A 20,944-nucleotide genomic window follows, 5' to 3' on the forward strand; every position below is an offset into this window, starting at 1 on the left:
TAGATGTATTTATTCACTGGGGTCAATAAATATCACATTAGGAGACGATTTCAATGAAAAACTTTACAACGCTAATGTATAAAACAGAAAAGTAGCTGGAGTGGAACATTATTTAAAATTTATACAGTTTTTTTTTTTAAAGGGCCAAGATGTGTGTGGAACCTTTAGTGATCCATCGCTTTTTGTCCCTAAGGTATAAATGTGATGTTTCATAATACCCAGTTTCTGTCTCTCTTCTGAATGGATCAATAATATCTGTAATAATAATAATGGTAATGGCAAGACATCAGGCCATTTAAGTAACTACAAGAAAATTTGATTCTAGATTGAACTTGCTCCATATTGACAGCATATGCAGCAAAAAGTGTCTCCACAACAACCTTGTTTAAGGTTTTTTAACACATCTTTGCCATTGTTGAGGAAACTGAATGAAATGTTTTTTTCATTTTCAATGATTTGATCAAAAGTTAATCCTTGGTCAAAAGCCTTATGAAGAAAATTGCCAATTTTATATTTGCACCAAGAAACCATTTTTAAGTAACATAAAATTTGAAATTTGAATTGAAAATGTGAACCAAAATCGTCAGTTTTGTAACTCATTCTGTGACTCATTTTCATAATAACTCGTTTTGAACATATGTAACAATCGGGTCTTTTATTTTGAAGTTTGAGTCACTCAACCAATCAGATGTCAGAGGTCGGTGACAGGAAGTTCTGTTGTGAAACATCACATTGCTCGTCGCACCGTGGAGAGGATCAAACGCGCTTATCGATAGGTAATTGCTTTATTATTTTTGCACCAATGCCAGAAATGAAACAGTTGGATATATCTGAAGGTGGGAATGTGAAGGTTGCTTAATGCTTAATGCCTTGGTGTTGTTATTAACAACAACACCAAGGCGTTGTTGGTGATGATGTAACCTCCTTTTGTACGCGTTCACTCTTAGATCTCCTGCTGTTTGCAGGAGTTTGGAAGCTGAAGATTTGAGGATTTTCTCTTATTTGAGGAGCAGCTGCCCGTCAGTCATGCTGAAAGCTCTGGGACAAGCTTTTTTCTCCACCGGACTGAAGAGTCCTAAATTCACAGCAGAGGAGGCGAAGGTGAATTATTCTCAGTTGGCTCATAAAACCAGAACTTCAGACCTTTAACTGCTCTGTCCTCCCGTCTGTCATGGGACCGCTTTTCTGGGTGATGTAGATGAACTCAGCACAGTCCACAGTTACATGATTCAACAGCTGTTCTTATTATCTCTTAACACATTCACTGACTGAACCTCTCAGATAAAAATGAGAACCATTACCGTTTCTATTTCTCCATATAACAGTAGTCCTAACTGGCTTTATTTAGTTAGTCACTATTGGGTAAATATGCACCTTGGACATGCAACATTTTGCAGTTTGGGGATTTTTTTCCTTTTTAATATCTCATTGAGATCTTAATAATACTACATAGAATTGTTTTTAGTTTATATTTTTTATATTTCTTTATTTAATCAGGTAAACCCCGTTGACATCTAGATCTCATTTTCAAGAGGGACCTTGTTTTAGTTGACTAAAACATTAAGATCAAATATAAATGGCACTATTAACCAAGCAACATAATGAGTTTTTATACTATTGCAAACATTTTGTTCTATGAAAATAAATAAATTAGTTTAAAAAAATAAGTTTTGGTGGAAAAAGGGATTTGAACAACAAAATTGTATCGATATACTGTATTTACTATTATATACAACTTTTATATGCATAATATCTGCTTTGTAAACACTGACAAACATGCAGTCACTATATTGAGTGTTTACATGCAATGAATATAAAAAGTGTGCACAGCCGTAAAATTCAAAACTGCTTTAACCATGTATTACTTTTAGAGAAGCATTTATGATATTGTGATCATTTGAAAAGAAAATGCATAGTCCAGAAGTGAAAACACCACCAGCCTAAACTCTAAGTTATGATTATGGGTCTTTGTTTAACAGGGTCAGGACTACGAGATCCGCACCTACCATCCCACTAGGTGGATGAGCACCACTGTGAGTGGGATGCAGGGCGATGAATGTACGAGCACCGGCTTCCGCAGGCTCTTCCGCTACATTCAGGGCAACAACAAAAACAGTGAGTCCGTGTGAAACTTTGACGCATGAACAGAGAAGTGGGGGGATAAGCCACCATGTTTTATTGCAACTTTGTGCATCCAGTGTTGAGAGATGTTGCTTGTTTTTTCTTATGCAAAGCACTTAACTTTACAGAATATTAGGCAGTTAATTAGAAAGAACCAGTCAAGTGAAGAAACCTGCAGATAAACTGCAGCTCAAGTCAAAGAAGTTGATGAATAAATGCAAGAGAAAGGGCACTTTAGTTCCTGCTCAGCAGTTTGCGGCAGCAGTGCTGCTTTTGTGTGACTCAGCAGTTTGCAGTAGCATTATTGATGATGTTATATATTGTTTGTGTTGTTCTACTACAATGAAGTCTGTGTCAGCGGGAGAGTTCTACCTGTAAACACGGGGTTTAGTCTTTTCAATCCACCATCTGGTCAGGGATCGTTTTACACCAAAGTTTTGATTCAAGCAACAGAACCCGATATTCCCCAACAAAAGCTCGTCACATTTCAAACCGGGCACCTGTTGCATGCTTTTTCAACCCTGTCTAGAGGCCAAGGTGGAGATGACCGCACCAGTCACGTGCCACGTGGTCCCTGGAGCCGGCCCCGCCTGCGAATCTCAGTTTACTGTGTCCTTCTACATCCCAGATGAGCTTCAGGAAAACCCACCTGAGCCCACCGACCCTGATGTGTTCTTGGAGGACCGGAAAGAGTTCACTGCATACGTCAGGTAGCAGACACTGGCAAAAAGCAAAAAATGCAGATGGGATGTCTCGTGTACTGATAGCATTGGCAAATAGATTGGTGGGTCTGGTGGCCATGCAGTGTCACTTGTTGATTTGTACAACTGACTTAATTGAATTAATGGCATATCTGGTACAGATATTTGATTGAAGACGTTACAATATTTCTAGAGAGAAAAACATGATGATAAACTGAGAGAGGAATAAAAAAGGTGGAAAAAAATGACATAATATATGATATTATTATCATGATAATAATAAGAACATTTTAATAATAATGAAATAGAAACACATAGAGGGCTAAAATATGTCAGTTTAACCCATAGTTATGCCCACATCAAGCAGCATTGCATCATTTACATCAAACCTCCAGTCAAGTTGGCGTTTCTAACCTTTGTAACTCAAACCAGGTTGATGCTGAAAGCACATTACTGCCATCTAGTGGACAGGTTTATGCCCAATTACAGCTAATTTGTATGTGAAATACCTTAATTTTGATCTATTGTACATGCCAAATATTAAATCACCTCTTTGGTAAAAAAAAAAAAGGTCAAATAATGTGCGTCTTTATTTTTATTTTAGATAGAGCCGCGCAAATATAAAGGGCTTAAATTCTAATTCATGATCCTATTTCCAGGACTTATGGTGGGTTTTCCAATGACAACATGAAGCGGGAAGAGCTGCTGAAGCTTTTGGAGAGCCTGAAGAGAGACGGCGTCGAATTTGTCGACAAGCCGTACTACACGGCCGGGTATGACAGCCCCTTCAAACTGACCAACCGCAGGAATGAGGTGTGGGTCCTCAAGAAAGCAGAGCAGCAGTAAAGTTGCTCCTATCAACAACTTAACAAATGCTCAGACTAATGTTGAAAAGGATGAGTTGGTCATTTACCGTTTAGTAGCACTTACTGATGTTGATGACAAGACCAAATACTTGGAAGATGCAGCTGTGATTGATACTACATGTCCAGCAGGTGGCGCTAACTGAATTAAAAAGTGCCTTGATTTTTAATTTTCTTTTTAAAAGCACACAATTTTTGCTATTGATTGTGAATATTCTTTTACTGGTTTAAAAGGAGATTTTATTAACTAACAGAGCAATTTGTTAACATGTAATGTATATGAAAGGAGCGAGTGTGAAAGTAAAGTGGTTTTATAAAGCATCTGCTGCTATTGCTCCATAAACAGACCAAAAATCTTGTCCCATCTCTCGTCAGAATGTTCCACAGTACTTGCAAATGATTTCAAACTTTTCCCATTTTTGCCACACTACAGCAAATTATTACTATTGTTATTATTTTATGATTATTTTTATTTTATTTTATTTTTTACCAAAAACAGTCTGGTTTCTGTCCAGCACCCTAGAGTCAATATTTTGTAAAAACCTTCTTTCACTGCAGTCAAGTCTTTTATGGTATTTACCTTCCAGTTTTGCCACCTTTAATTGGACTCAGATCTGGAAACTGGCCAATTCTAACAGAAGAATGAGCTCTGACTGTTTAGCTGTGAACCTCCACCACAATTTGAAGTCCACTCTTCCCAAGATATTTAACCCCACCTTCCTATCATATAGGCCAAAAGCTTCATGTTGTTTTCACCTGAACAGAACTCCCCCTTCCACATGATTGCTGTGTAAGTTGCTTGTTCAAACAGAAAATTGGACTTCCTTTCTTTCTTTCAATACTCTCCCATAAAGGCAAGATTCATTCAGAGCATGCAGATTCTCCCACCTGAGCTGTGAATCCCTTCAGCTCCCCCAGACCTACCAAGGTTCTCTTTTTTTTCTGTTATCTAAAATCTTGATAAGTGGAAAATGAACATAGATCATTCGCATTGACTCATATTTTAATACTTTCACATTGTACTTGAAAGTGACAACTTTAGCACTTTGCAGCAGATCATTTGGCCCTGCTAGGCATTTGTCAGTTTGAGAAATCCCAGCTTATCTGGTCTCAGACCTCACCCACAGCCTCTCCCATCAGATCCATTATGATTAATGACTGAGTCACTATTTCTGGACGTGTCACACCACTGGAGACTCATCATTTGTCATTTTTCTCTGGAGCTAGTGATGGATGAAGGCATGTAAAGTTAGCAGGTGGTGCTGTGTGGCTCAGACCTGCGACACTTTTAGATATCTAGTGGGTTGCAGATATTTACAGGAATGTAGTCATAAGCACTAACATGAGTTTTTTTTATGAGTAATTGTGTGATACAATGTTCTTGATTGCTTCTAATATGATGTTGAATGTAAAGCGTTTTCATCAGTAATAAAGTGAACTAATCAATGTTTTCTTTTTTTTCTTTTACTTTTATTACATTTACCTCCACAATTCATTTGGTGACATTTAATTTGAGATGTAAAAACGTTCTGATTGCCCTCCACACTCCAACAATCGTGACCTTTTATCGGCCGGAGCAAATCTTCGCCGCTGTTTGTGTTGCCCTCTTCTTTCTAAGCTTCATCTCTGCTGAATCACTCGTTTTATTTATGGCTGGATTGTTCCCAATATCATGTTCAGACATTCAGCAGAATTCGTTTTTTTTGTTTTTCTCCTTTAGAACACAAAAACGTGCCGTCTCAGTTTAATGTAATTTAAGGTGCCCACTGAAGCGTAGTATTAATGCTGGAAACAAATACATAGGGATGTTAACTGTTTTAATCTGAATGCCAGAGTCGGGCATTTTAGCTGCGTCTCTGGAAGAATTGGTGAAGAATTAACTGAGACTTTGGCACATAATGGTATACCAGTGGTCAAAGTTAGCCATTTATATGTTGGATAATATTAATTTGAAGCTCGGTAATTTGATAGATAGTGGTTCAGACCCGAATGGGCGTATTAAATCAGCAGGTTTGGGGATCTCTTCAGAAAGGAAACTAAATAAAAAAACAAAGATGGTGAAGTATACTTCCTGGTCTGAAGAAAGTTTCCACCTGCATTCAAAGGACCAAAGAGCTGGCTATAGATGGACAAATGGCTGACATATAATGGATGGATGAACAGACAAAAGGAGGGAAGAACAAACAGATGAAAGGATATGAAAATTTAAACTACAGGATTAGGAATAAAGTTTTGAAAATGGAAATATCTTGAAATATCAGCCATGGTAATATTTCTTTTTCCATCCTTATTCTGACCTGTAGAATACTTATAACAGATGTTGGGTAATCCATTCGTCAATTACATGACGTGCAACACAATTATCTTATGTTATGCTCAGTGTTTGTTTTAATTCATCATCTAAATGTGACAAAGTTTACACAAATGAGTTTGTATGTATTAAAACCTGATAAATCTCCAGGTCAGACCTTATTATATGTGTCAATACCTCACAGTGAACTACTCCTCTTTGAAGCATGGAGAACAAAAACCAGCTACACAAGGAAAACAGGACATCAAATTTCCCTAAAAGCCTTTCAAGATTTTAACATGTTTAACACATACATTTTTAAAATCCACTAGAATCTCCTGGAGAAAAAAAAAGGTAAGTGATCAACAATTCAAACAGCACCAAGACACTGACTAGTTTTCAGATCTGGGGAGCCGTAGCAGCATGTTGACCAGGTTGCAGTATGTTGCAGGGCTGGAAATATTCCAGATTACTCTGCTGAGCTCTTTTTTTAGTCACACCCTGTGAAGATGCTGCGCAGATGCACGTGCTAACAGAAGGACAGCAGGAAGCGTCTGGAGTGTGATCATAGCCGGGAGGGGAGGGTATTGATTCCCTTCTGATGGCCAGATGGAGGCAGCTTGTGGAGGACAGGTGACTGCTGAATCACACAAAACTGTATGAGGAGATCTGTGTTTCCGTTCCAATTCCTTCCCGAGAGCATTTTTTTGTTTAGTTTTTTTTACTGATCTTGTGGACAGTGTGGAGTCCGAACGGCTCACTGTTGCTCAGATCCCTAACGAGGATGTCCAGGAGGAGATGTAACTGATGACCCCATAGAAGGGGAAGAAGAGAGGAGGGGGCTGAGCTTTCCAGATGACCGAGGAGCATGGCATGACCACGGCGCTAATGAGGATATGATTTGGTGCGTCAGGCAGCCAGATGGCCCTGCATCACACACAGAGAGAACTGACATATTTAAATATCACCTTTTTTTTTTTTATTACAGACGTATAAATGGAGCCTGGCACTTCACTCCCACCCCTATCTGCCAACCAGCCTCTAACAAAGCTGCAGAACTGAGATGTTTCCAAGCGAGAGACAAGCGCTCGGTCATCGCCACAGAGAGGCTGAGAGACACACAGGCTGGTACGGCTGGTACCTCACACGCCTGTCAGTTTGGTTCATAAATCTGAAGGGAGCATATTTACCCAGCTGTGAGCCCCAGAAAAAGATTTACACAAGTCAGGAATGAGGACAGGAGCAGTAAGAGGAATATTAAAAGAAATGTTTATATCAAACTACAAGCCTACAATCATGGCTCCTAAACAGCCTGGAAATCTATGGAGGTCTAATGTTTTTCCAGGTCTTGTACTTCCAAATTGTATTCTCAATCCAGTTGTCTAAGTTTTGTACACATCCATCATCTGTTGGTTCATCAATCCATTGTAAATCCGGATCATCCATTCATCAATCAATCTATACATCATCCAAACATTCATCTGTGAGCCATTATCCATCCATCCATCCATCCATCCATCCATCCATCCATCCATCCATCCATCCATCCATCCATCCATCCATCCATCCATCCATCCATCCATCTTTTAGTCCAACATTTGACCATCCATGTTACATATTTAATTCCTGAGCACAGAAGATTATTGCCAAAGTAATTCTTTGTATTTATACAGCAATCTAAATATAAAAAAGTGTAGAGTACTGAAATTTGACATGAGAACTATGAAGTAACCCTCCTTATAAGGAATAAGGAACAAAATCCCAATGCCCTGCAACGAGAAATAAACGATGTAAAAGTAAACACAGGGCTCTAAAATTTTATAGTTTATAAAACAATTAGTCAGACTTAGTCAGACATCGTAAAAGAAATCATTTAAGCTCTACAAACATCAAACAGATTTGTTGCCAGACAAAAACACACCCTCAGTTTGAGTTCAGATTAACAGCCAGTTCTGTTTAATAATAAACTCTTTGGTTACCCACATGAAAACTAAAAGAGCTGGACAATAAAATAAGATCTTTTAATATACATTTACAGGTTTATATTTAACTCCCAAACACAACTCATAACTAAAACGATCTTTAAAACATAATTCAAAGTCACAAACAGAAACAGATCTATGCACAGTGCAAAGTCTACAAACTAAAAGTCAAGATTTTTTTCATCCAGTCTTGGTATCGTCCGCACTGATCCCATCTCTGGGTGGCAGCACTGAGCCCCTCTGCACGTCCTGTGGACCACTGAACACATTAACGGCTGAGCTGTGAGGAGAAAGTAAAAAGCTGGTGTTTCTACAGTTGAAGGTGTACCGTCAGGCTTTCTGTCTGCTGTACCTGGTCCTCCAGTTTGACTTTGTAAACGGTGCTGCTTTCAGTCACTTTCTAAAGCCAGGCAGCAAAACACAGAAACTGAGTTTTCAGAAGCTGAGCAAAAACCACATCTTTACTTTCCAGCTGCCACAGCTGCAAAGTTAAATGTTTACAACTCTGATTCCTTCACCTTAGCTTGCCCTCAAATGCTTGTTCTTTAATTAAACTAGAGGGATAATTAAAACATTTAAATAAAAGACACCAGATGTTAAAGAAGGACTTCTTTTAACAGGAGGTGAATCACTACAAGATTGAATGAAATCATACTAGCAGAGCCATTTTTCCACTTCAGACAGGTTTGCGTGGTTCATGATCAGGTGACCACTGGCATCAGATCCCTCCGTCAGAGGCAGCACAAAGGGGGCTGGAGCTCGGGGAGGGCCCTCTTTGGACCCCCTTCTAGGTTATGTTCCACATGAGCTCAGCTTATCAAGTGCCATTGGAGTCTGTGAGCACGGGGAGAGTCCGGACCGCTGGGTCGGACAGATCTTCAGCAGTTTCTCCATTCTCGCTCTCAGCCAGCTCTCCTTCGCGCTCGCAGATCACGGTCATGGGGCTGCTGAGGATTCTGTTCCGGGCGTTGTATTTACTGCTGGCGGCAGACGGCGGCGTGCGAGAGCGTCCGAACTTTGAGATGCCCATCGAGTAGGGCGAGGATGTAGGCGACGACAGACCCTCGTAGCGGCCCCACTCCAGTTCGGATGCCCTCTTACCTCGGCTGGGAGAGTTGGAGGGGCTGTTTGGGGTAATCGGCGAGGTGGGCGAACCCAGAGCGGGGTCTAATGAGCCATCCGAGCGTGTTCGCTGGAAGCGAGGGTCAGTGGAGCGAAGCATCTCGGCGGCAGACATCCTGAAACTGGTCTCGGAGCGGCTTCCCTTCTTGAGGAGGAGGGCCTTGAAGGAATCGCTGCTGGTGGAGGTCTTGCGGAGGTTGCGCTGGATAGAGCCCGCCTGGCGGGGCAGCGGTGACACCGTCCCCGGAGACAGGCTGGTGGGGGTCGACGGTGGAGACTGGGGCTGGCTCCCAGTTAGGGATTTGTCTTCTTCAGACTCCCTACGTCCCAGAACTTTCCGCTTGGACCTGTGGACACAAAGACGACTTTAACAGTGAGTTCAAGGGTTAAATTAACCACAACAAGTACAATAATCTAAGTACAACACATGTAAAAATATATAAAAAGTGGGGGGATTTCACGTATCGCACAATGTCTGTCATTCAATTTCTTCTGACAGAGCTGTTTGCTACCCTGCATACACCGGCCACTACAACAAATTTTGCTGTACAACAAATATTGTTTTGAGACCATTTTCAAGAAAAGTTTTGATAGTGGCATAATAATCAAGTTTGCCTCTCAAACATAATAAACGTCCTTTTTGTACTGAACAATCGAGTCAATTTACGGCTTTCAAGAAATAAAATGGAAATAATTATGTGTAAAACAATGCAGAAACTCTGTAGAGCACCATTTGTACCTTCTCATCTCTCTGCTATATTTTCATGCTTTGTTCTTCCATTTTATTAGTAAAATTTAAATAGACAAATATTTGCTGCTTCGCCTAAAGATTAAGTCAATGTAAACTAGAATAAGTTAAAATGAATATATTTATTTTAATTTAGCAAGTTTCAGATGAAATAATCTAGAAATTGATATAATTAAACTAATTTTGATGAGGAGAGATATTTTTATAAAACTGGTTTAAGCGCTTTACACAATTCTTACTTAGAAATAATGATTAATCTACCCAAAGCGGTTTTGTTGGTTTGTTTTACCAGGCAAGAGTAAGTTGTTAGGTTTTGGTAGCAACATTTAAAAAATGCCAATTTTAAGCTACCTTAAACACTTTACTCAAAATTTAAGCACTTTTAAAACAAAGAAAAGGATATCAAGCACCAGAAGGGATCTCCAGAACCTTTTAACAGAGTTACAGGATATTTGTCTGTTGTGCACCACTAAATAGTGTACAGAGTAAAATGTCCATTTAGACCAAAGTGATTAAAATCAGAACACTAGAGTAAATGTTTTATTTAAAAGAGTCTGATGCCCCAGTATGCCTAGTAGCGCTCCTGTGAGAATGTAATTAAATGCATTGAAAATGCAGAAGGGGAACCTGATGCTCAAGGTAACGATATGTGAAGGACATATGTAGAATCTGTAATCCTCTAGTCTTCACCGAAAAAAATCCTCCATTTAGGAACAGGAGAAAAAAAAATAAAGCTCTCACTGAAGGTCAAAAGAGGGAGGACTGAAAACATGATCGATTATTGGAGAATCTCTCTTCAAAATGCATTTTTGGCCTAAATTCGATCTCATCCCTGCAGCCTCCCTCTGCAAGTTGCTGTTGTCACTTGAGCATTGCATAAGATAGGGAACCTGGATCCAGTGGACCGTGATAACGGCATACTGAACAGCATCAACAGTTCTAGAGGTGAACACATGTGCAATATGAGACCGAGCTCCGAGCACGCCATCGATCTCTTCCTCCTGGCCGGTTTGGAGTGTTTTATTTCAGATAAGTTTTCTGCTTGGGCTCTGAAGACTTTTCACACAGGATGTTCATCAGTAACTAAAAAAAAAAAAACCTACAGAAACCAGATGTGAAAGCTAAAAATAACTTGGTGTCTCCCAGCTTCAATTGCTTGGTCAGAGTTTAAACTCGGCAAATTTTTCCTTTACTGTCTCCAATCAGCGACCGCATTGAAAAATCTGGATTTTTTTTTCCTTTGATGATCAAAGGCATTAAATTGTAATCTTTTATGGGTTTAATAAAACTCAGATAGAGGTTAGCGACATAAAAATGGGGATAAAATTCATGAATTCTTAATTTTATTTTTTTTTTTACTCAACACTATTACCTCTACTAAGCAACCTGCTACACAAATTTTTATCATCCTAAGAAAGAGAAACAGTCACTGAACGTATGTTGCTCCGAAATATCCAATTTATTTTAAATTTCTGCCCATTTTGCTGCTAAAAATCTCCAATTGTGATCATTAACAAAAAAAAATCTGTAAATGTCTAGCACTTCCAGAAATCCTAATGTGAAATTATTCTTTACGCTCCGTCCCCCCCGAGGTGTTGTGGAGGAGGAGTGTGCCGAACAAATACAAACAACTCGCCTGCGAGCTGCATGCAGTCTTCATCTTTAATTAGGCTGCACAACACCATACTTGTACACGTGACGCAACGGGTGCCATAAATGCACCGAAAACCCCTCTTCTGAGCGGAGATAAAATCCTGTGAAAATGAAACGCTGTGAAGCTCAGGGAGAAGTCCGACTGCCGCTGCCGTCGCACGTGACCGTGGAGCACAAACTGGCGGGCTGCATGGGATATTTATGCGGAGCAAGGCAGAGCAACGTATGCAGAATGTGTCACAGAGAGCAGAAACGTGAAGACTGAAGATGGGAAAGTCTCCAGTGGCCCCTAACCTAGATTAGGACTTAAGGGTGTTCAATAGTTAATAATAAATGAAGAAACTGTCTTTTTTTCCCTCCTCTCCTGTTGAGAATGAGCAATGATAATGTGACTAAATGAACACAGATGCCTTCATGAACATTTAATGACTCATTTTGGCTCCTGAAACATCGCGTTTCGTCATTAAACTGTCCAGAAAAGGCTTGCTTCAATACTGGACAGTGCTGGATTGGTAAAGTTATGTCAGAGAGGTGAAGAAGTGGAGGTAGAGGAAAAGAAATCAAGTCCTGAACGGTGATGGAGAGGAAGGAGCTTATCAGTTTGTGAGGATGAGAGAATTGGATGTTGATAGAGGATTCGGAAGCAGGAGCGATAAATAAGAGGCGGCTCAGGAGAACAAATTACATTTCTGAAGTTGGACCCTGAGATTAGGGGAGTTGTGATGAGTTCCTACCTGTGAATCACAGCAAAGAGGTCCTCTGTGGTTCTGGGTCGGGTAGCAGTGGGAGTAGGGGTCACCATGTTCTTCTCAGACGCCCCGTTCGCTGACGGGGGCGGAGACGATTCAGCCGTGCTGGGTTCAAAAACCTCACCTGAGGGGGGGAAAAAAGGCAACTTATTTACATCTTCACACAAAAAAACAAGTCAAAAAAAACCCACTCATGTCTCCATCTTGTCGCTTTAACCTGGTGATATCCAAAGAGGTGGAATCCCTGACTGTCCTCTTACATTCTCCTCCACTCCATATGTCGCCTTCTCATCCTTCCCTCGCTCAGGTCTGAGCATCAACTGCCTGCAGTCACAGTTTACACTCGCCCCGTCCTCCCCTTCATCCTCTCTACAGGATCAGTTCCCCTCCCTTCACTCCACCATGTAGCCCCTCCCCCCGCCGATCTCCCTCCAACCACAAAACAGCGTCTCCCCTGGGACACGTGCCCCCATCCTTACCTCATACGAAGAGAGTGAGAGAGGGAGAGAGAGGGGAGGAGGGGTGGACCGGGCCAGAAAGGACTGATTTACAGAGATGGAGTATGGAAGAACAGCCCCCAAAAAAAAGAAAGAGAAAATGAATATTTGGACTTAGAGTGGTTTCCCTTTTGCAGATTCAAATATCAAATTCTTAGTCTATTTTTAGCCTATTCTTTAAGTTTTAAACATAAAAGAATTAAAGGAAGACAGAAGGCTCAAAAACAGTAGGATGGATGAAGAGGAGGACATATGTATAAATAAATGGCCTGGCAGATGGGTTAAAGATTAGATAGTTGGATTGATGGGTTGAAGGATGGAGGGAAAGCTAAGTGCAACTTTTAGACAATGAGTTTGGAAATAAAGTCTGGAAACACAATTATATTTCCAGCTCTCTTTTTTCACACTTCAGATCTGAAAGGAAAATCCACACTTTTCCAGCCTTTGTTGGAACTTCCCAGAGAGAGTGTGGTGGGATGGGTGGAAAAAAGGAAGTGTGTATAAAGAAGAAAGTCTGATTTTATGCAGCAGCACTGCTGGCCCAGTGATAAGCCACAACATTCAGTTTTCATAACCAGAAAAAAAAATCTAATTTCAACTCTAACAGCAGCCAATAGCTCAACTTCTAACCATAGAAGATTATCAAATAAAGCTTAAGTGTTGAAGTTTCTGGCATGAGAGTCTATCCTGTTAAAAATGAATACAAAATTGAATTCAGACCCACCTATATCATCATCCTTGGAGCTGATTGACCCAGTGGTGCTACTCATTCCATCTTCTTCCTCTTCTTCTTCATGAACCTCTCCGTTTGCAAGTTCAAGATCATCACTTCTATCTTCATTTGTACAGTAGGAGTCATCCTGGTCTGGTGATGTCTCACCTCTCCCTGACAGCTCAAAGCTTTCTTGAGTATCCTCTTCCTGTTCCTCGCTTTGCTCTATCACCTCCTCCTCTATCTGCCTGTGTGGTGCATCCACTTGGTCATCTGCTTGGGTTAGAGGAGTTGCATGCAGAAGCTGTGGCTGGACATGTTCGCCTGTGCTAAACGGTAATATCAGAGAAACTTTGGGTTTCTTGGCGACGGCTGGGGGCTTTTGTTTGATGGGGGAGCTACGTTCCTGGTTTTCTTCACCGTTTAACATACGGTAACTCTGCTCATCAGTTTCCCCATTGATGGGAGCGCCATCTGGTGTTTCATCTGTGAAACTGCAGTCCAGTGACAGCTCTTCCAGGAGCTGCGACACAGGTGACGGCGGGGCCTTGAGCGAATCCTGTTCGGATGAGCCAGTCAATGAGGTCAGTACAGTGGGATGGCCTTGAGAGTAAGACAACTCCTGGTCCTGATGTTTCAGACCCAAAATGGTTTCTAGATTTGTTTCGATGTTGTCTGATTTACTGTTGATTTCATTCTCTGGTCGTCTAACTGAGCGGAGCTGAACACTCTGCAGCGCAAACGGGGTGATCAAGGGCTTGGGTGAGTCTGAGGGGCTATTGGAAAGATCTGCCATAGGAGGATATTTTGCTGTCTTCTTAGGAGGAGAGGTACACACTGAAGCAAAAGTAGGAAGTGGAGGAGGTGGAGGGGGCCCTATGGCAGGGAGAGGCGGGGGAGGGGGTGGACTGAGGCTCCCATTGAAAGATGAGCTGGTATGGATTAGCATGTCTGGGGACGGTGGAGGAGGAAATTCTGGGGAAGTGGAGTGAGCAGGGAAAGAAGTATCCTGCGGAGGTGGAGGAGTAGAACTTGGAGGGGGAGGGAAGGGTGGAGGTGCATTGAGAGGGGTGGTGGGAGCTGAGGAGGAGAACAGCAGTGGTGGAAGTGGTGGAAGGGGACCAGAGCACTTCAGACTGTCTGAGGTATTGGAGGACAGCGAAGTAGAGGAGGATGAGACAGAAACCGAGGAGAGTAGAGACGACTTTCTCTCCGGGACTTTCGGTCTAGGTTTTCCACCCGACGGAGACATGGACCTGACGAATGCGGGTACCGGTGTTCCAGCTGTGGGGGTGTTGGACTGACTGGAATAGCCGCTGGATGGGGAGGTGAGTCTGTGCACCCGGTCCGGTGAGGAGTTGGAGGGTTTGCTCTTTGCAGACACCTCTACTTCCTGAGATGGAGCCCCCTGGGTCTGACCTGCTTTCCGAAACTTTCCTGGATGACTCCCAGCTGTGACCCTATCTGCAGCATGGCCAGGAGGTGTCTGGACCCTCTGGTCAACTTGGCTACGTGGGTAGTCTGAGTAGTATCCCCAGGACTCGGCATAGTCAGAACGCAAGCTGCTGGTGTCACTGGGGGTGGGCGTGACGTGGCAGAGAGAGTACACGCTTGGCATGCCAGCACCGTTGGCACTAGCTGCTAGCGAGGCTGCAGAGCTACCTGCACTGATGCTGCTCTGACTGCGTGACCGCATCACCCAAGGGTCATCATAGTCACTGCTTGGACTGTGCGATGGTGAGGAGGGCGAAGCACCCTTTCCCTTTCCTTCTCTCAGTCCCATCTGTAAGCTTTGCTGCAAGCTAGCAATCAAAGTCTCACTGAGCATACTGCCATTCGGAATATTAGCACCGCTAATGGCGGCAACGCCTCCTAGGGGTTTCTTTGTTGCAGGCTTGCGTCTCAGAGAGTCTGTGCGAGTTGGGGGAGGCGGGGGTTTCCTGGACTTGCGGAGGGAGATGCTGCGGGAGAGGGAGCGGTCACTGTAGAGGCTCCCAGAGTCTTCCTCACCGACCATCTCGCGACACTCATACATGCTGTGTCTGGAGGCTCGTCCAGCTGTGGCACCATGCCCGCTACCGTGACTTCGGGAGCGTAGACCCGAATCCAGGTGCATAGAGGTGTAGTACCCATCGTTATCCTGAGAGTAGAGTGAACTTGAGTCGGTGGTGGTCCTGGAGGAGTGTTCCAAGCTGCTGTAGAGCTGGTTGATTGGGGTTGAGCAGCTGGAGGTCAGGGTGCGGTGTGGGGTCATCACATTTTCAGGCGTGTCATAGATCCAATTCTCTTCTGGTAGGAAGGACGGCGGAGTGGGGGCCAGGGTGCTGTGGCTGTGGATGCTGCTGTCTGAGTGACCCGACTCACTAGCTGGCCTGGTAGGTGTGAGACAAATGTCCTGAGGTGTGTGCATCCGGGTGGAAGTGGTCAAGGATGGGCTGTGGCTAAAAGCGGTTGGACTGGACATCAGGTGGTCGGTGTTGGTAGAGGAAGCCTGGCTGAGTGCTCGAGACATGGGGTAAGCTGAAACTGACTGACTGGAGGACTTGAGGCTAATCACTTCAGTCGAGCTAGACAGTGTGGCATTGGGGATGTAGGAAGTGGAATAAGCAGCATGAGGTGAGACGACGCACGCCGTGCTGCCTCCCCACTCAGCAGGGTGCGTCCCTCTCACTTCTTGAGACTTGGGCCTGGGTAAAGAGTTCATCCTCGGAGTATTCCTCATGTGCACTACCGTGTCGTCAACCTGTAGCTTCCCAATCTGCCTCTGAGGCTGGTCCTCTGCCTTTTTGGGCGTGCTGCTATAGATAGGATCAGCACTGAGAGACACTCTAGCACCTTGTCGAGGGAGGCTGTGAAAACGGGAGGGGTCTCCGTTAAACAGATGGGGCATCATTACGACCCCCGAGCTGTCGCTGCTGGAGATGGAGATGCTTCCCGTGGAAGAGGAAGCAGATATACCGGCCATCTGAGCGGCAATCCCCTGTCCTCTCTGCGCCCGGATTCTCCTCATAGACGGGGGGACAATCTTCACTTCCTCCGTCTGGCAGCTCGAGTCTCTGGTCTCTGAATGTCGGAGAGTTGAGTTGACGCTCCCCACTCGGCCCAAAGTGGAGTACTGTCCTGGGATGAACATGGACTGTGGCCGAAGTTCTCCGCCTCGCCCTTTAGCTGCTGTGGGGGAAAAAAAAGAAACATGTGATGGTGAAAAATCTTTTCTCTGGTTCAACGGAGTCTTCTTCTCATCGGACCGGACTTTCAGATGAACTGGTCACAAAAAGAGATTACTAATTTGATTTACCGTAACCGTGTCGCATGCGTTAATAGAATCTGGTCTTTGTCATTAATGAGGAAATGATGATAGGAGACACTCTCCACTGCACTTCCTCTCTGAATCTTATTGTAGCTCAGCCTAATAGATTACTGACCACTTCACCCGCATTAACATTTACACACAAGACACGAGCGTGCATGTGCATTGCAAACATGCTCATTCAAGATCAGAAACCCAAGAACATGCACCGAAAGAAGATACACGTACTAACCATACTGGCTTGTGCACAGTCTGAGGAGTGAATGTACAGAGAGAGGATGTCTAATCTCATTTATGATGGTTCTCCTGTTGATGTTTGTGTTCGCGCACTCACTCCTGCATACTTTCCTTTCTCTCTCCTCCTTCTGTCTCCACACCACGCATACACCCTCTCCCTTCCTCTGCTAAAAGCCGGACTGACAGCTTGGCTGCTGCTTCTGCTGCAATAGATAGATTAAGCTACATCTCTACTTTGCAGGCAGCTCCAGTACTAAAGGAGGGAGGGGACAAAGCAGCGGGACAATTTCCCCGGAGTGAGCTCTGCCGACACTCAGACGCTGTAGTCAAAGGGGGTACTAACCAGACTTTAAAGCTCCATTCCAATCTATCCTGATTGATCTCAGTGACCAAAGAAAGAAAAGGGACATGAAATGCTGCAACCATGTGACAATTGAGGGAAATGTAAACATTAGTCATGCTGCACTGTCAGAGCACTGTGTCAGCTCAAAGAGGTTATTGTCGCTTAACACCCAGAAGAGTAACTAAGGTTAGAGAAGCACATAACCTTTTATAGGAATGGTTCAGATCTTGGAGAGTAATTTATTCTGAAGCACAATTTCCAGAAACAAAACACCTAATGTCGCTAGACTAAGAAAAAACTCTATGAAAGCACAATTATAACCACAAAAAGACTTGAAGCCTCTATAACTGGTTGTTGGCTGCGAGCTCAGTTTAACTGGGTGGAGGAGAGCAGAACTCCAACAATGAAATATGAGCTGCTGCAAGGCTTTTGTCAATTACCAGTAACTTAAAATTCATACACATTGAACTTTTTCACATTTTGTCATTACACCCATGAATCTCAATGAAATATAATGGGATTTTATGTGACAGGCCAACACAAAGTCGTGACCAATCTTAAAGGGGAAAGAAATTCCAAAACTTTTTCCTTGGATAAAATGTTTTACAAGGAAAAATCTGAAAAGTGTGGTCTACATTTGCTTTCACTCCCTTCTAAATAAAATTTAATGCAACCAATGACCTTTGGAAGTCACCTAATTAATAAATAGAGTATGTTTTATTTAATCTCAGTATAAATTCAGAGGTTCTGTGAAGAGCTCAGTGTTTTTCAAAGTGGGGGATGCGGGTCCCCTGGCAGGTGCCTCACAAATTTGGAGGGGAAATGAGAGAAAAAAGCAAAAATTAAAAAAAAGGTTTTTAATCACAAATTTTTAATTATGCTTTTTATTATACAACGTAAACTGACGTTGTATAAAAGGAGCTTTAATCAGAGATGCAGCCATAAGATCCATGGCAGCTCTGGAGAAGCTGCAGAGATCCAGAACTCTGGTGGGAAAATCTGAATGGCTCAAACCAAGTCATGGATATATCACATGGCAAACATGTGGAAGAGACTAAAGGTTTAAAACCTAAGTGCAAAATGCTTTCTGTGGCAAAAAAAATCAAGCTGAACATACCATTCCCAGGGTGAAGCATGGAAGTGGAAGTGTCATGCTATGACTTGCTTTTCTTCCACAGGACAAGGAAGCATGTCAGAGTTAATTTGAAGATAATTAAAGGATATCAGGAAACCTGTTGGAGACTGCAGCTGACTATGGGTCAGTTCAGTACAAATCCACACCAATATTGTTTTCTTTTCATAAATTAAGCACTACTTTATGTCTGTCCTTCACATAAATGTATATAAAATATATTAAAATGTTGGTTGTAACATGACAACATTTGAAATAATTCAATTCAAGGGGTAGGAAGACTATAGCAAGACATAATGTTTCTCTTTATATAAAAAAGAAAAGATAACCCACCAGGCATAGATAAAAAAAAAAAGAGAGAGAAAGCTTTCAATGGTTGTGACAGAGTGCAGGATGCTCATGCAGAGAGTTAGCACAGAGGGCTCCGCAGAGATCCGTACCTAGCTCCTGGTTGATGTTGTCAGGCAGCCCTGATATAGTCTTTCTGCGTTTGACCTTCTTGGGCCGGCGGGGCACGGTGTCAGTGTTAATGAGGGAGCGCCGGATGCTCGCCTGGCGGTCAAACACTGCCCCTGGAGGCCGGGAGGGCGAGAGCAAAGGCAGGCAAGACACACAGGCAAACAGCACTCGGTTAGTCAGAAGGAACAAACTCGACGACATGCAGAGGGTTTCAGGGTTTTTAAAAAGCTCAACATGCAACATTAACAGGTCAGGAAGTGAGAGTAAGTTCAAACATTAAAGTATTTGTTATGTTGTTTTATTCTTATTAACTAATATCAAAATGAGACTTAAATCTAACCAGAACTTCTGAACTGTCTTAGTATTTTGCAGAGACCAAATATACACAATAATGCCAGTACATTAAATGCATTGTAATTATTCATTTAATCTACAACTATTACATATTTATAAGCAATTTAGAATCATGTAGCAGCTTCAGATTATTTTAAAAATAAACTTTAAAAGCTGCAAAGAGTTCTTAAGGATGTTTGATGAAGAGAAATTATCCCAAAAATTGAAGTTTAACATCTAAATTTGAGTGAATACAATTAAAAAATATTGGCATCATGCAATAATTGCAAAGTTCTTTACAACAAAATGGTTTGGCAATTGGTTAATGTTTATTTCTTTAAATATGAGCAACTAAGGTAGATAAAGGTAAAAAAAAAAAAAACATGCACATGGCAGATACAGCATGACATGAAGTGTGCACATTCACACAGACAGTGCTTCATGCCCCTCTCACTCTGTCTAGTTTCCCTTCAGGAAGACTGAAATGTCAGAGTAAACTCCCTTTCTTTGTGCTGTGTGGCTAGCTGGTGACAAGCTGCGGAGCGTCGGGGAAGCAGGATTTGATAGGAGGCCAGATAGTGTCTCTCAGGCTTCTCCTCAAAGTGACAGTAAAGTCTCTGATCTCTCCACGAGTCTGCATGTGCGCTTTGGAAGTTCTCTCGATGACCTGAAGTGACAGCAGCTGAAGTCAATACTAAATGAGTGGAGTAAGACCAGATTAGGCTCTGATTAGTGTCTGCAGGAGCAGCTGTAGGTAAATAACGAATAGTGGAAGAATACAAATAATAAGAATGCTTCCATTTATGTTTTAAACACCAAATCTTGCTAAATGAGATGTTTCTATTGGATAGCAGTGAAATACAAATGACATGCTAACAGGGTTATGTCGACATGTTTTGCTGTGTGTCCATGTGTCAAAAACAATGGGGATCTGACAAAGTCAGCAAGAATCGTCGACCTCTGGATAAGCTGTCAACAGATTTTCACACACAAACACTCACTCACACATGCATAGAGGAAAGGTGAAGGTCAAACCCATTCAGATAGGATGGAATAGGAGATGGAAAGTAAACCTCCATGACGGACAGTTTCATTTTTTTTCCCTAAGTGATGCGATACAGTTCCTGATTAATTTATATTCAGCTCAGAGAGTAAGAGAAAGAACAGGCGAGGCAACTTGTTTCCCTTCTGAGCTATAAGAAAACAATATAACACACCTGTAATGTTGATGGGCACCACATCTGTGGGCACGGCCTGAGCCGCCTGCCTCATCTTCTCCTCCGGGGTCGGGAGAGGCGGAGCTTTGTTCCATACCACCTGCCCGTCAACTTCAGACGCCTCCCCCACCTCGCTCCCACCCTGCGGCGTCGGGGATCTCACGGAGAGCTGAGATTTGTCATCCTCCACTGACGAAGCTGTCGACTGGAGGAGGACAACAAAACGAAAGTTTAATGCGGCGGAAAATATGAAGCTCAAAAGAAACGGTGAGAAGCAGCAGGAACTAGTACGACAAAACATGGGAGGGAAAAAAATGTGATTGGAAATTTAAAAACTCCAGATACTTGTCTTAAATCATCAACTGAAGGCTCTTCATGGATTGACCTATAAGTGTTTCTGGTGCTATGAAGATGTTTTATGATCAGTCGGATCCAAATGAAATCAGCCTGTTGACCAAACAGCTGAAGATGGCGC

General features: G+C 42.6%; 2 protein-coding genes across 6 annotated transcripts in view; one reads left to right on the forward strand and one right to left on the reverse strand.

The window, feature by feature from the left end:
* Positions 1–678: 678 nt before the first annotated feature.
* LOC102235759 (heme-binding protein 2-like) lies at positions 679–5,135 on the forward strand. 2 transcript variants are annotated; one of them, XM_005809555.2, is made up of 5 exons: positions 679–776; positions 966–1,101; positions 1,980–2,115; positions 2,651–2,831; positions 3,482–5,135. In XM_005809555.2, exons 2-5 carry the CDS (start codon positions 1,027–1,029, stop codon positions 3,666–3,668), a joined length of 579 nt encoding a protein of 192 aa, XP_005809612.1. In that variant the 5' UTR covers positions 679–776; positions 966–1,026; the 3' UTR covers positions 3,669–5,135. The 2 variants fall into 2 exon arrangements, with proteins under 2 accessions (XP_005809612.1, XP_023202958.1); XM_023347190.1 differs by having other exon boundaries at positions 683–776; positions 948–1,101.
* A 2,773-nt stretch (positions 5,136–7,908) lies between these two features.
* The window catches only part of nhsl1 (NHS like 1), a 95,928-nt gene continuing 82,892 nt past the window's right edge, over positions 7,909–20,944 (reverse strand). For 3 of the 4 annotated variants that reach the window (XM_023347594.1, XM_023347596.1, XM_023347598.1), the window contains exons 4-8: positions 20,470–20,674; positions 18,901–19,032; positions 13,451–16,609; positions 12,215–12,353; positions 7,909–9,426 (exon numbers count right to left, since the gene is read on the reverse strand). In XM_023347594.1, the coding sequence (XP_023203362.1) occupies positions 8,775–9,426; positions 12,215–12,353; positions 13,451–16,609; positions 18,901–19,032; positions 20,470–20,674 (4,287 nt within the window). In that variant the 3' untranslated portion in view covers positions 7,909–8,774. The remainder of the gene's footprint in view (positions 9,427–12,214; positions 12,354–13,450; positions 16,610–18,900; positions 19,033–20,469; positions 20,675–20,944) is intronic. The other variant, XM_023347597.1, reaches the window with a different exon arrangement.

The sequence above is a fragment of the Xiphophorus maculatus genome, chromosome 15 (genome assembly GCF_002775205.1).
Source record: "Xiphophorus maculatus strain JP 163 A chromosome 15, X_maculatus-5.0-male, whole genome shotgun sequence".
In the NCBI taxonomy this organism is placed as follows: domain Eukaryota; kingdom Metazoa; phylum Chordata; class Actinopteri; order Cyprinodontiformes; family Poeciliidae; genus Xiphophorus; species Xiphophorus maculatus.